Source organism: Peromyscus eremicus, chromosome 5 (assembly GCF_949786415.1).
Source record: "Peromyscus eremicus chromosome 5, PerEre_H2_v1, whole genome shotgun sequence".
Lineage (NCBI taxonomy): Eukaryota > Metazoa > Chordata > Mammalia > Rodentia > Cricetidae > Peromyscus > Peromyscus eremicus.
Window position 1 is genome coordinate 61,294,375 of NC_081420.1, and position 13,227 is coordinate 61,307,601.

The 13,227-nt window shown below is 44.0% G+C and overlaps 1 protein-coding gene across 2 annotated transcripts in view; it reads left to right on the top strand.

The window, feature by feature from the left end:
- The window catches only part of Dhtkd1 (dehydrogenase E1 and transketolase domain containing 1), a 54,000-nt gene that overhangs the window by 34,600 nt on the left and 6,173 nt on the right, over positions 1–13,227 (top strand). The window contains exons 9-14 of one of the 2 annotated variants that reach the window (XM_059263552.1): positions 1,043–1,355; positions 2,506–2,590; positions 3,379–3,518; positions 6,281–6,431; positions 7,480–7,586; positions 12,828–12,992. In XM_059263552.1, coding sequence (XP_059119535.1) covers positions 1,043–1,355; positions 2,506–2,590; positions 3,379–3,518; positions 6,281–6,431; positions 7,480–7,586; positions 12,828–12,992 — 961 coding nt within the window. The remainder of the gene's footprint in view (positions 1–1,042; positions 1,356–2,505; positions 2,591–3,378; positions 3,519–6,280; positions 6,432–7,479; positions 7,587–12,827; positions 12,993–13,227) is intronic. The other variant, XM_059263553.1, reaches the window with a different exon arrangement.

The following is a 13,227-nucleotide window of genomic DNA, read 5'->3' on the forward strand; positions in this document are numbered from 1 at the left end:
TCATTTCTTTAAACTGTACCCAAGGACCTGCTTCTACCTTAAGAGGAAATAGCTTGAGAAATTGTTTTTTAATTTGTGTGTGGGTAGGTTGGGGAAAGAAGTAGAGTCATCTTCAGGAATGCCACTTACCTCCTTTGACACAGGATTTTTTAGTGGCCTAGAGTTTACCAATTAGATTAGACTAGCTAGCATCCACAGCAGTTTTATTTACTTTTAATTTATGTGTGTTTGTTTATCTGTGTGAATATGTATACACATGTGTGTGAGCAGGTTCCCACAGGTGTCTTGTCCCTTAGAGCTGGAGTTACAGACATTTGTGAGCCACCTGACATGGATGCTGAGATCTGAACTCAGATCCTCATGAGAGGGCAGCAAACATTTCTAAACTGTTGAGGTATACCTCCATCCCCCTGCAGTGTTTTGAAAAGAACAATTCTGTAACATTTAATATATTACAGTGTTTTACAACCACCATCTATCTAGTTCCAGAACATTTCTTTTGTGTGCGTGTGAGTGTGTGTTTTGAGACAGGGCTTCTCTGTGTAGTTTTGGTGCGTGTCCTGGAGCTCTCTCTGTAGACCAGGCTGGCCTCACAGAGGTCCACCTGGTTTTGCCTCCCGAGTGCTGGGATTAAAGGCGTGCACCACCACCGCCCGGCCATTTCTTTCTTTCTTTCTTTCTTTCTTTCTTTCTTTCTTTCTTTCTTTCTTTCTTTCTTTCTTCCAATTCTTTCTTTCTTTTTTTAATTAATTTATTTATTACTTATATAGTGTTCTGTCTGCATGCCATAAGAGGGCACCAGATCTCATTATAGATGGCTATGAGTCACCATGTAGTTGCTGGGAATTGAACTCAAGACCTCTGAATGAATAGCCAGTACTCTCAACCTCTGAGCCAACTCCCCAGTCCCTCCAAAACATTTCTCAAGTGACTTTTAAAGGTGATAACATCCTGCAGTGCCCTTGGCAATGATTATCTCTTATAATTGTATGTATTTGATTGACCCTTTCTCTATCCCTCACTCCCCATCTCTTTCCAACAGAGCCCGAAAGAGCATTCCTGATACCTATGCAGAGCATCTCATTGCCAGTGGACTCATGACCCAGGAGGAGGTTTCTGACATAAAAACCTCCTACTATACCAAGTTAAATGACCACTTAACCAACGTGGCCCACTACAGTCCCCCTGCCACTAACCTGCAGGCCCACTGGCAGGGCCTGGTGCAGCCAGAAGCATGCATCACCACCTGGAACACAGGTGTGCCTCTAGAGCTCCTTCGGTTTATTGGTGTGAAGTCCGTGGAGGTTCCAGAGGAACTCCAATTGCACAGCCACCTTCTCAAGATGTATGTTCAGGTGGGAAGCCTTGACTTTGTGCACGGCTGTTTTGCCTACATATATGTGTGTGAGGATGTCAGATCCACTGGAACTGGAGTTAAAGACAGTTGTGAGCTACCATGTGGGTGCTGGAAATTGAACCTGGGTCCTCTGGAAGAATAGCTAGTGTTCTTAACCTTTGAGCCATCTCTTCTACCCTATTTTAGAGAACTCTTACAAAAAATATGCACTCATCATCTGGCTTAAATAGAAAATTTGGGGCTGGAGAGATGACCTAGCAGTTAAGAGCACTGGCTGTTTCCTCCTAGGAATCTTGGTTCACCTCCCAGTATCCATATGGTAGCTACTGTCTGTAGCTCCAGGTCAGGGGTTTGACCCCTATTCTAGTCTCTGTGGGCATCAGGCACGCACCTGGTATACATACATACATGTAAGCAAAATACTTATACATGTAAAATAAAATAAAAATAGATAAATCTTTTAAAAAAAGAACATCATGAGTAAATTTTCCTCTCTGCTTCCATCTCCTCAAACCCCAGCAGAGGTGACCACTACCTGAGTCATGCTTATTTTGCCCGTTTTAAAACTGTGTATAACACATGGAGTATTTTCCTACCAGATATAAAGCCCTGGGTTCAGACCCCAATGCTGAAGAAAAAAAGACAAAGAAAAAAAAGATGGAAAAGGATGTGGATTATTTTAGAAGTTACTTTTAAAAATAGATTTATTCATTTTATTTTATGTGTGTGAGTATTTTGCCTGCATATATGCATATGTGCTACCTTTATGTTTGGCACCTGTGGAGGTCAGATGAGGATGTCAGATCCCCTGGGACTGGAATTACAGATGGTTGTGTATCACCATTTGGATGCTGGGAATCGAACCTGGGTCCTCTGCAAGAGCAAGAAGTGTTCTTAACTGCTGAGCCATCTCTCCAGCCCTCAAGATATGGATTCTTTTTTGAGACATGGTTTATTTGTGTAACAGCCCTGGCTGTCCTTGAACTCACTCTGTAGATCAGGCTGGCCTGGAACATGCAGAGATCCACCTGCCTCTGCCTCCTGAGTGCTGAAATTAAAGGTTTGCGCCACCACTGCCTGGCAGGATATGAATTCTTAAGAGTTTGTTTCCTTCTCTTCCTTTCTGTTTTTTTTTTTTTTTTTTCCAGTCAAGAATGGAGAAAGTGAAGAGTGGAACAAATTTAGACTGGGCCACAGCCGAAGCCCTTGCCTTGGGCTCCTTACTTGCTCAAGGTAAGACATTTCTGTTTAGCTTCACAGCTGGTGGGAAGTGCTCTGAGCTACATTTGTTATGCGTGATCTTCTGAGTTTCAACGGCCACTTGTCACATTCATTGACTCAAGGGTTTCTAAAATATCTTACCTAACAATACCTCTTAGTTATAAGGCATGCTGAGCACTTTTATCAGCATATAGACAAGGTTGCAGCCATAACAGGGATATACAAGACTCACTCCTGGATGTACTGGAAAGATGTTTCTCTAAAAATTGACTCTCCATTCTTACAAATATTACATTGACAGTATACCCTCGAAAATAAGAAAGATAAATACATATACACATATAAAGACATACCGCTTTTCATTATGTGTACCTGTGTGTCTGCATATGACTATCTGTGTATCCTAGTGCCCAAGGAGGTCAGAGTCTTCACACCCCTCTTTAGCTGGAATTACAGGTAGCTGCAAGCAGCTTTATATGGGTGCTGGGAACTGAACTCGGAAGAGTAGCAAGTGCTCTCGACCAGTGAGCCATCTCTCCAGCATCAGGAAAGATATGTTTTTAGTAGGGAGAATCTATTATCCTAAGGAATGAGCCAGTGTGTGATATTAGATAGCTGTGTGAGACAGTATATATCTGTAGCCAAGTTCCACGGGAGACTGAGCCCAGGAGTCCAAGACCAGTGTGGACAACATTGAGAGATTTTGTCTCAAAACAAAAAGGACTCCAGGACTACCATGTCTTATTTTTGTGCTGGTTATTCATGGCAATCTTTTTTCTCCCCCCACTTGCTTGCTTCAGGTTTCAACGTTCGTCTGAGTGGCCAAGACGTTGGCCGTGGAACTTTCAGTCAAAGGCATGCGATGGTGGTTTGCCAGAACACAGACGATGCTTACATTCCTCTGAACCATATGGACCCCAATCAGAAGGGCTTTCTGGAGGTAAGACATTTATATATAAGGTCCATGTATTGGTGTGCCAACTGTTACAGTTATAACATTTGATTTGATTGTGTTTTTGAGACAAAGTTTCACATAGCCCAGGCTATCCTCTAATTCCCCAGTAGCTGAGGGTGACCTTGAATTCCTCTTGATTCTTCTGACTGTCCCTCAAGTGCTAGGGGTTATAGATGTGCACTGTCACACTCAGCAGTTAGTGGGTTCTTAAAGCAACTAAATTCAGATGTCAGAAACTTTATGTTCAATACTTGAGGCAATGGAGGTCTGTAAATTTGGAATGAAAGAAACAAATGAGAGCCATGTTGGAGCTGGCACTTGAGGACTAGAGCAATTACCCTTGCTGCCTACCTGTAATTATGTAATGTCACCTAGGTGTGAATTCTGTCCAGTTAAAATCAACATTGCAGTCTGATATATTAAACTTAGTCAAAGTTGTGGACAGTAAGCCAACCTTTCTAGCCTGCTAAGACAAAACGGAATATAACAGAAACACGTCCTCCAGGTTATCTTGCTCTCTAAAGTTTAACAGGTATTTCTTTGGATTTTATAGATCTTAAGAATAAGGTCTTTTCATTTTTGTTTCTTCAACAATCACTTTAGTGAACAGCACATGACTTTTTTTTTTTTTTTTTTTTTTTTTTTTTCAAGACAGGGTTTCTCCGTGCAGTTTTGGTGCTTGTCCTGGATCTCGCTCTGTAGACCAGGCTGGCCTCGAACTCACAGAGATCTGCCTGCCTCTGCCTCCCGGGTGCTGGGATTAAAGGCATAAGCCACCGCCACCCGGCTAGCACATGATATTTATGAAAACAAATTATTCCTTTAAGGTAAACTTAATAACTTGTTGCCTTCCTTCCTGTTCCATTTGTTGGTTTGAGAATATAACCTGAGTGTTTGGTGGGGCTGGGAGGTAGCTCAGTCAATAAAGCTCTTCCTATGCAGACAGGAGTTCAGTCCCCAGCACCTGGTAGAAAGCCAGGCACGGCAATCCCAGCACTACGGAGGTAAAGACAGAAGGATCTGGGCCTTACTTGTCAGCCAGTCCAGCTGAATCTGTGAGCTTCAGGTCCAGCGAGATAATCTAACTCCAAAAATAAGGTGGAAAGTGGTGAAGGAAGGTGTGGGATTTCAAGGTCCTCCTCTTTTCACGCATGCTTCCAAGGTGACTTGAAGGAGATGAGATGCATCCCTTTATTTTTCTAAAATCTGTCTTTGTATCAAATCAGATTTATGAGCCAGGGGAGAAGTGTTTAGTGTCCACCCCACCTCATATTAGGTTTTCACTGAACTATGGTTTGGCATTTAGTATCAGTTATGATACATTGCCAGGGCCATGGCTCAAGCCACAGTCCTGTTTAATCAGGTAGTGGTGAGGGTGAGGTAGGGTGCTCCCTCATTAGATGCTAAGTGCACTTTTGACGTATATTTTAAACCTTTATTTGTTTGTGTATGAGTGCTTTGCCTGCATGTATGTCTGTGTGCCATTTGTGTGCCTGGTGCCTGAGGAGGCTGGAAGAGGATATTGGCTCCCCTGGAACTGGAATTACAGGCAATTGTGGGTGCTAGGAAATGAACCCAGGTCCTCTGGAAGAACAGCCAATGCTCTTAACCACTGAGCTATGTTTCTAGCCCAGTTGGCTTTACACTATTTTCAAACGAGTAAACTGGGTTTACTGGAACATGACCCCATCACAAGTCACAGAGCAACTGAACTTACTTAGAGGGTAGATAGAAGTAAAAGAGTTGAAGACAGGTCAATTAAGTCACTTTCTAGAAGTTTGAAAAAAGGCAAAAAACAAACAAACAAACAAAAAAATAATGGCTGAGGGAGCTCAGGTCAGTTCTTTTTGTTTTATTTTTAAGCATTTGATGGTCTCTTTGGTGACATAAAGTTCAGAAAGGAAGGAACAGAAGAAAGAAGGGATGGATTGAGAGTGGGCATGTCATTCTTGGATAAGAATAGAGGGAAGGAGGAAGTGAGAGCAGAGGGATGCATGCAACATACCTGGGCTAAAATGCATTTATAACACACATCAACCTGAGACCTGAAGTCAGAACGGATGTCTAAATGAGTAACTTGAGCATGATTCCACCCACCATGCTAGAAAATAATCCACTGACATTTTTATGTTAGTCATTTAGTTTTTATCTATATAAATCACGTTTTATAGCTGTAATTAAAAATTATGTAATTCCTGCGCGCGCGCGTGTGTGTGTGTGTGTGTGTGTGTATGTGTGTGTGTGTGTGTGTGTGGTCAGAGGGCAAATTTCAGGAGTTGGTTCTCTTGTCTTCTGGTTTTCAGGGATTTAACTCAGGTTCTGAGGTTTAGTGATACCTTCTCAGCCATCTTGCTGTTCCCTAAGTAGCCCCCTTCCCTCCTTTTTCCCATTTTTTTTTAAAGTGGTGGTCCTGGGGATTGAACCCAGGACCTTATGAATGCTAGGCAAGTACTCTACCACTGTACCATTTCCTAGCCCTGTACTACTTATTCTTGAAGAAAATCCTGAATGACTGTATTCCAATGTCTTCTCTTTTCCTCTCTTTGTCCTAACTTTCTCCAAATGCACCAGTGACACTGAGCAGTAGGTCTCCTTTTGCGAAGAAATGAGGTGATGAGTGAGAGCAAAGCCCCCTTCCATGCCCCTCTTCCTCTTGAGAGGTTTGTGTCCTTGTGGGGCTTCACGTTTGCCAGCTTCTCTCAGGTCTCTTATGCACATCAGCGTCTGATTCTCTTCTTTGCTGTTAGGTTAGCAACAGCCCCCTGTCAGAAGAGGCTGTCCTGGGATTTGAATATGGAATGAGCATTGAAAGCCCAAAGTTGCTGCCCCTCTGGGAAGCTCAGTTTGGCGATTTCTTCAATGGCGCCCAGATCATCTTTGACACATTCATCTCTGGAGGTTGGTGTGAGTGAGTGGCTGGGTGGTGGGTGGTTCCATGCTCATATCATAAGTAAATGGAAAAGGGCCATCACTGCCTCTGAGATTCGGTCTTGCAGCATCTCCAGAGAGTTTGGAGAATCGACCTATTCACTTTAGGCACGTGGCAGCCTTCAGGCAGTCTAATGAGCTTCTGGGAAGCGTGTCTTAGCTTTCTGTCAGCATTTCATTGTCCCCCATCTCCTAAGAAATGTGTCTAGCTGCAGGGAGCACAGATGTACCTGGCAGCACCTAGGCTGTGTGGTTCTGTGCCTGTTCCTGGAGTGTTGAGTAGCATAATAAGGCAGCATTCTGTGGCGACACAGCGACACTTTATGGTTGGGATTGATGACTCCCTTGAAAATCTGAAATTTTTTAGAAGGAAGAAGAATGCTTGAGGAGACTGGATTTTGACATGTCCAGAAACTATTTGTGTGTGTCTTCATGTGTGTGCTGGCGTACACGCATATGTATGTAGTCACATATGGAGGTCAGAGATCAACCTCAGGTGTTATTTTTCAGGAGCTGTCCACCTTGTTTTTTGAGACAGAATCTCTAACTGGGACCTGGGACTCACCAGTTAAGCTTCAGGGAGCCACCTCTCTGCTTCCCTAGCACCAGGATTACAAGTGTGCACCATGCCTGACTTTTTATGTGAGTGCTGGGGATTGAACTCAGGTCCTCGTTCTCACACACCAAGTATTTTATAAACTGAGCTGTCTTCCCTGCCCCCAGAGACTGTTCTCAAATGTCCACTGCTCTCCATTTGAGGACAGTGGCCAGTGTTGTCTGTTGTGCTATGAACATGGCAGGAGCCGCTTGTCTTTGCAAAGAGTTGTTGTATAGTGAAATCAGAGTGCCACATGTTGTCTGAGGCACTGGGACATTTACCATTGAATTGGTCTTCCGGTAACTAAAGCCGGAAGCATGTGATGGATGGGCATGTCCACCTAAGTACAGTAGAACAGTGCTAGAAGATGTGTGTAATTTGTTCCGCGTCACAGAGAATCCCTGTCTTGTGTGTTCCCAGGAGAGGCCAAGTGGCTCCTGCAGAGTGGCATTGTCATCCTGCTTCCACATGGCTACGACGGGGCTGGACCTGACCACTCGTCTTGTCGGATCGAGCGCTTCTTGCAGGTATGTAGAGTGCACTGGGTTCTAACAAATGTTCTCCTGTTTCCGGTGCTTTGCCCTTCCCTAGACTAGCTCCTGTAGATAGATAGCTTCATGTGCACTCTAACTGTAAGATGCTGTAGTTGAGTGCAACCAACTCAGTACAATGTGACTGTTCCTTGGAAGCGTAATGCCTTGGCTTTTATAATATCACAGTTCTAGGGAAAATAAAATGGTTTCTGGAGTCAAGCATGGTTGTGCATGCCTGTGATTTGAGTTCTCGGGAGACTGAGGAAGAATGCTTTCCTTCAGTTTTAGCCTAGCCTGGGCTATATAGGAAGATACAGTCTCAATAAAACAAACGAACAAACAAACAAATAAATTGGGGATAGGTGGCAGGTTAGAGAAATAGCTTAGTAAAATACTTGCTGCTGTAGCACAAGGACCTGAATTTGATCTCCAGCATCTACATTTAAAAGCCAGGCTTGGGGGTGGCGCTGGGGGTGGGGTGGGGTGGTGGCAGCCAGGCTTTTTTTCTTTTTTTGTTTTTTTGAGACAGGATTTCTCAGTGAAGTTCTAATTGTCCTTGGACTCCCTTTGTAGACCAGGCTGGCCTTGAACTCACAGAGATCCACCTGCTTCTACCTCGAGTGCTGGGGTTAAAGGTGTGCACCACCACCACCACCGGCCCAGTGAAAGCAGGCTTGTGCTAACAGAGTAGGCGAGGCAGGAGACAGGAGGACCCCTGGTGCTCATTGCCAGCCAGCCTAGCCCAATCAGGATGTTGCAGGCCAAGTGAAACCTTATTTCAGAAAACAAGGTGGGTGGCACTTGAGGAAAGATCCTCAAGGTTTACCTCTGTCCTACTTAGGCTTACACACGCACACATGTATGCACACCCACACACACATGCTCACCCACATGAAAACACACACATTCACAGGTACAGAATGATTCCAGGCTGGAGTTGTAGCTCTGTGATAGAGTACTTACCTAGCGTGTGAGTGGCCCTGAGTTCCATTCCTAGCACCAGCCACATGTTTGGGGGTCGTGGAGTGTTGCCAGAGTTTTCCTGCCTGGCCCACAGTCAGGACAAATCTCTATCACCTGCCAGTCCCACAGCCGCTCAAACCCGACCAAGTAAACACAGAGACTTATATTGGTTACAAACTGTATGGCCGTGGCAGGCTTCTTGCTAACTGTTCTTACAGCTTAAATTAATCCATTTCCATTAATCTATACCTTGCCACATGGCTCGTGGCTTACCAGCATCTTCACATGCTGTTTCTCATCATGGCGGCTGGCAGTGTCTCTCTGACTCAGCCTTCCACTTCCCAGCTTTATTCTCCTCCTTGTCCTGCCTACACTTCCTGCCTAGCCAATGGCCAATCAGTGTTTTATTTATTGACTAATTAGCAACACATTTGCCATACAGAACATCCCACAGCAGTGGAGGGGGACAGGATCAGGAGGAATCCTCCCAGTGCTGGGAAGGTAGAGACTGGTTGGAGCCCTGGAGGTCACCGGCCAGCTAGCCTAGCCCAAGTGGTGAGATCCAGGTTCCATGAGAAACTCGATTTTAAAAAATAAAGTGGAAAGTGACTTAGGAGGTCACACAATGTTGACCTCTAGCTTTCACACGCACATGAATGCATATGCACCACACACACACACACACACACACACACACACACACACACCACTAAGAACAATAAAAGAATAAGCTAGAAAGATGAAAAATGGTGATCAGAAAGGGGAATGCACAAAATGGAGCTTATGGAGAAAATCCTGTTGATTATATCAAAGATCTTGTGCCATAATCTGTATGTGTTTTCCTCAAATTCATTCACTGATTATACCCCTCATCCAAAACCAGGAGATGGGATTAGGAGGTGAGGCCTGTGATAAGTGATGAAGTTCTAAAGATAAAGTTCTTAGGGTTGGGAATGTGCTAAAGAGCTCCCTAGCTGCATACTAGCTCTTCACACCATGTAAGGACACGTGAGAAGACACCATGTCAGGGAATGGGCCCTGTTTTACTCCATGATCTTGGACTCTCCAGCCTCCATAAATGTGAGAAATACATTTATGTTGTTCCTAAGTAATCTGGACTTAGCCATGAATGGTCGAACATACCTATAACCCAACGCTGGGGAGATAGAGGCAGGAGGATTAGGAGTTCAAAGCCATCTGACTATATAGTAAATATATAGTGTATTTATAGTAAATATATTTATAGTATATATATATAGTAAATCTGAGGGTTACATGAAATGCTGTCTTAAACCATAACATAAAAAAGTTACCCAGTTTCTTGGCACTGAGCCTGTGGGGGCCATTCTCATTCAAACCACCACAGACTATTGGCCCTATATTCAGTGACTAGTAGTGGTCCATGCCCTGTAGCAACAACTAGCATTGATAACAAGGGAGCAAAGGCCAGTGTTACAGCTTTTTTTTTTTAAAGATATATTTATTTTTATTTTATGTGTATGGGTGTTTTGCCTGCATGTATGTCTGTGAACCACTGTGTGCATTGCCCACAGAGGCTAGGAAAGGACATTGTATCCCTTGGAAATGTAATTACAGATGGTTGTGAGCTACCCTGTGGTTGCTGACAGTTGAACCTGGGCCCTCTGGAAGAGCAGCCAGTGTTCTTAACTACTGAGACATATTGATGTATCTCCAGCCCCATTCCCCAGTGTTATGGCTTTTAAGCTTTGAGTGTCAAGGACTTCATCCCTGAGGATTTGACAGGTCCTTTCTTATAATATTTGAAAATTGTAGGTATGAGTGTTGGCACATGCCTTTGATGCCAGCATTCAGGGAGGCAGAGGAAGGCACATTAGAGGCTAGCCAGGGTCCACAGCCAGGACAGCCAGGGCTACTCAGTGAAAAACAAACCAGTTGACTCTGGGATTTTGCTGTTTATCTTTATTGCCATCATTTCATCTACCATCACTGTGGTTATCTCAAGTCCTTTGTTTATATTTTTAATTTTATTTTCAGCCTTGCAAAAAGATTCACGTATGTAAATGACTTAGAAGAGTCTTTGCTGCTCATATAAAATGTCTGCTTATTTCTTCTGCTTTCATTGTCGTTATGCCAAGCTCTGTGTCATTTGTATTTTCAGCCTTGTCTGTTCTTGACATTGTTTTAACTTCATTTTTATGTATATGAGTGTTTGCCTGCATATATGTATGTGCACCATGTGCATGCTCAGTGTCATGGAAGCCAGAAGAGGGCAACAGAGCCCCTGAAATGGAGTTACAGATGGTTGGTAGGTGCCATGTATGTGCTGGAAACTGAACCCAGGTCCTCTGCAGGAAGAGCAAATGCTCTTATCCACCAAGTCACCTCTCCAGTACTTGTTCTTGGTACTTCTTCTTTAGTTAATACCTCAGTTCAGAGTAGAGTTCCCACTTTGTTTTCTTAGTTTTATGCTATTCATTGTTGTCTGACTTTGTTCTGTTCTCTTTGAAACTCTCTGTCCTGGGCAGGGATGTAGCTCAGAAGGTGGAGTGCTTGTCTATCATGCATTGGAGCCCTGGGTTCAGTCTCTGTGCTGTACAAAACCAGGCATGGTTGCATGGCACATGCCTGTGGTCCCAGTACTTGGGAAGTGGAAACAGGAAAGTTACACTTTCAAGATCCTCCTCAGGTATGAGTGATTTTTGAGGCTAGCCTGAGCTATATGAGACTCAGTCTCATCCTCCTCAAAGCAAAACAACAAAAAACTCCTCAAATTCTGCCCTTGGCCTGCTGTGATCCTTTTCTTTTCTTTCCTTTTCTTTTCTTCCTCCTTCATACAGTTATTTGGCTACATGGTATTTATGTTACCCTTATGTTATTTCATTTCATCTTGTCTTGGTTATGTAGCCCTCTTCAAAGACCTTCTCTGTTTTCCAATCCACATGAGTGAATCTCTATATATCCTGAGCAGTGGGTGCAATATATTCTCTTAGAACAATAGTTGAGGACAGGCTCCAGAATTTGGGTCCTGAGGATGTAGCTGGAAAAGAACTCTTTGCACTGGGTGTTCCTCTGAGACTCAGTAATTGCCTGCAAATATCCACCTTCCCATCGGGGATGGACGTCACTTCTATTAGGCTCTGTAGGGGCTTCCTATTAGAGAGGATTGTGCCTTTGACTTTTCCCAGGGTGCTCCTTACTGCCTTTCTTCTGAGATACTAGGGTTTTTTTCAATCCCATTTCCATTCCCACACTGCTTCTAAATTAGGGTTGGGGCCAGCAGGATCTCCTGAGGTTATTCTTTTGCTCTCAACTTTTAAATATGCATCTTCATTTGGGGGGAGCAAACTCTTGTAGCTGATATTGAACTCCCAACCTTCCAGTCTCTCTCCAGCCCTCTTCTTCTAATTCCTGGGATTTCACCACACCTCACTCAATCTGCATTTGTGTGTTCTTTTGTCTTGAAATGTGCACACTACGATTTTATTTCACCAAGAGAATGAAATTCTGATGGTGTTCCCTCTTAACATCTTAATCTGACAGTAACCAGAAGATTGTGGGTGGAGGCAGAAAGACTTTGTTTTTTGTTTTCGAGACAGGGTTTCTCTATGTGGTCCTGGATGTCCTGGAACTTGCTCTGAGACCAGGCTGGCTTCGTACTCAGAGATCCTCCTGCCTCTACCTGGGATTAAAGGCGTACGTCAACACCACCTGGCATCATGATATTTTAATATAAGCTTAAACATGGGCACTAAGAGGAGGGAGAGGCACTCAGAAGAAAGTAAGACGCACCAGAGAACAAGTGTGCCAAAGAACTATTGCTTTTAACTTTATACAGAGGAGGAAAAGGAGCACAGCATGCAAAGGACAGAGAATCCAATTTTTTAGGTTTTCATGTGGCTTGGGCTAGCCACGAACTCAGTTGTTGCTGAGGATGACTGTGGACATCTGACTCTTTGGCCTCTACCTTCCAAACCCATGTGTGGGTACTGACTGCTCAAGAGAAAGTCGCCAGAATATGTTTTTTAAAAACTCTTTCCCAGATGCCTTTTTCAAACGTCCTTGTCTGGAAGTAGCTGTTTTAGACATGAGTGCATGGAGTCAACCCTCTGCCTCTTATTTGGTTAATACTTTATGGGTCAGGGAAAATGCCTTCTAATACCTTTCTGTTCCGTAATGGGGACAACTCCCTTTATTGCCCGAGAATATGTGCTTCCCCTTAGCCAGTGGGGTGTTTGGGACTAAAGTAGATGATCTCAGTGCGCCTGTGTTCTCTTCCCGTCGCCCTCCTAGATGTGTGACAGTGCAGAAGAGGGGGTGGACAGTGACGCCGTGAACATGTTCGTGGTCCACCCGACTACTCCCGCTCAGTATTTCCACTTGCTCAGAAGACAGATGGTCCGGAACTTCAGAAAACCTCTCATCGTGGCTTCTCCCAAGATGTTACTCAGGTACCCTGTAAGTAGAAAGAGCTCTCTCAGGTACCCTGTAAGTAGAAAGAGCTCTCTCAGGTACCCTGTAAGTAGAAAGAGCTCTCTCAGGTACCCTGTAAGTAGAAAGAGCTCTCTCAGGTACCCTGTAAGTAGAAAGAGCTCTCTCAGGTACCCTGTAAGTAGAAAGAGCTCTCTCCCAGGCTTTTTCCTTCCTCCCTTTTTGTACTCTATTTTCTCTACATTCTGTATTTAACCATATT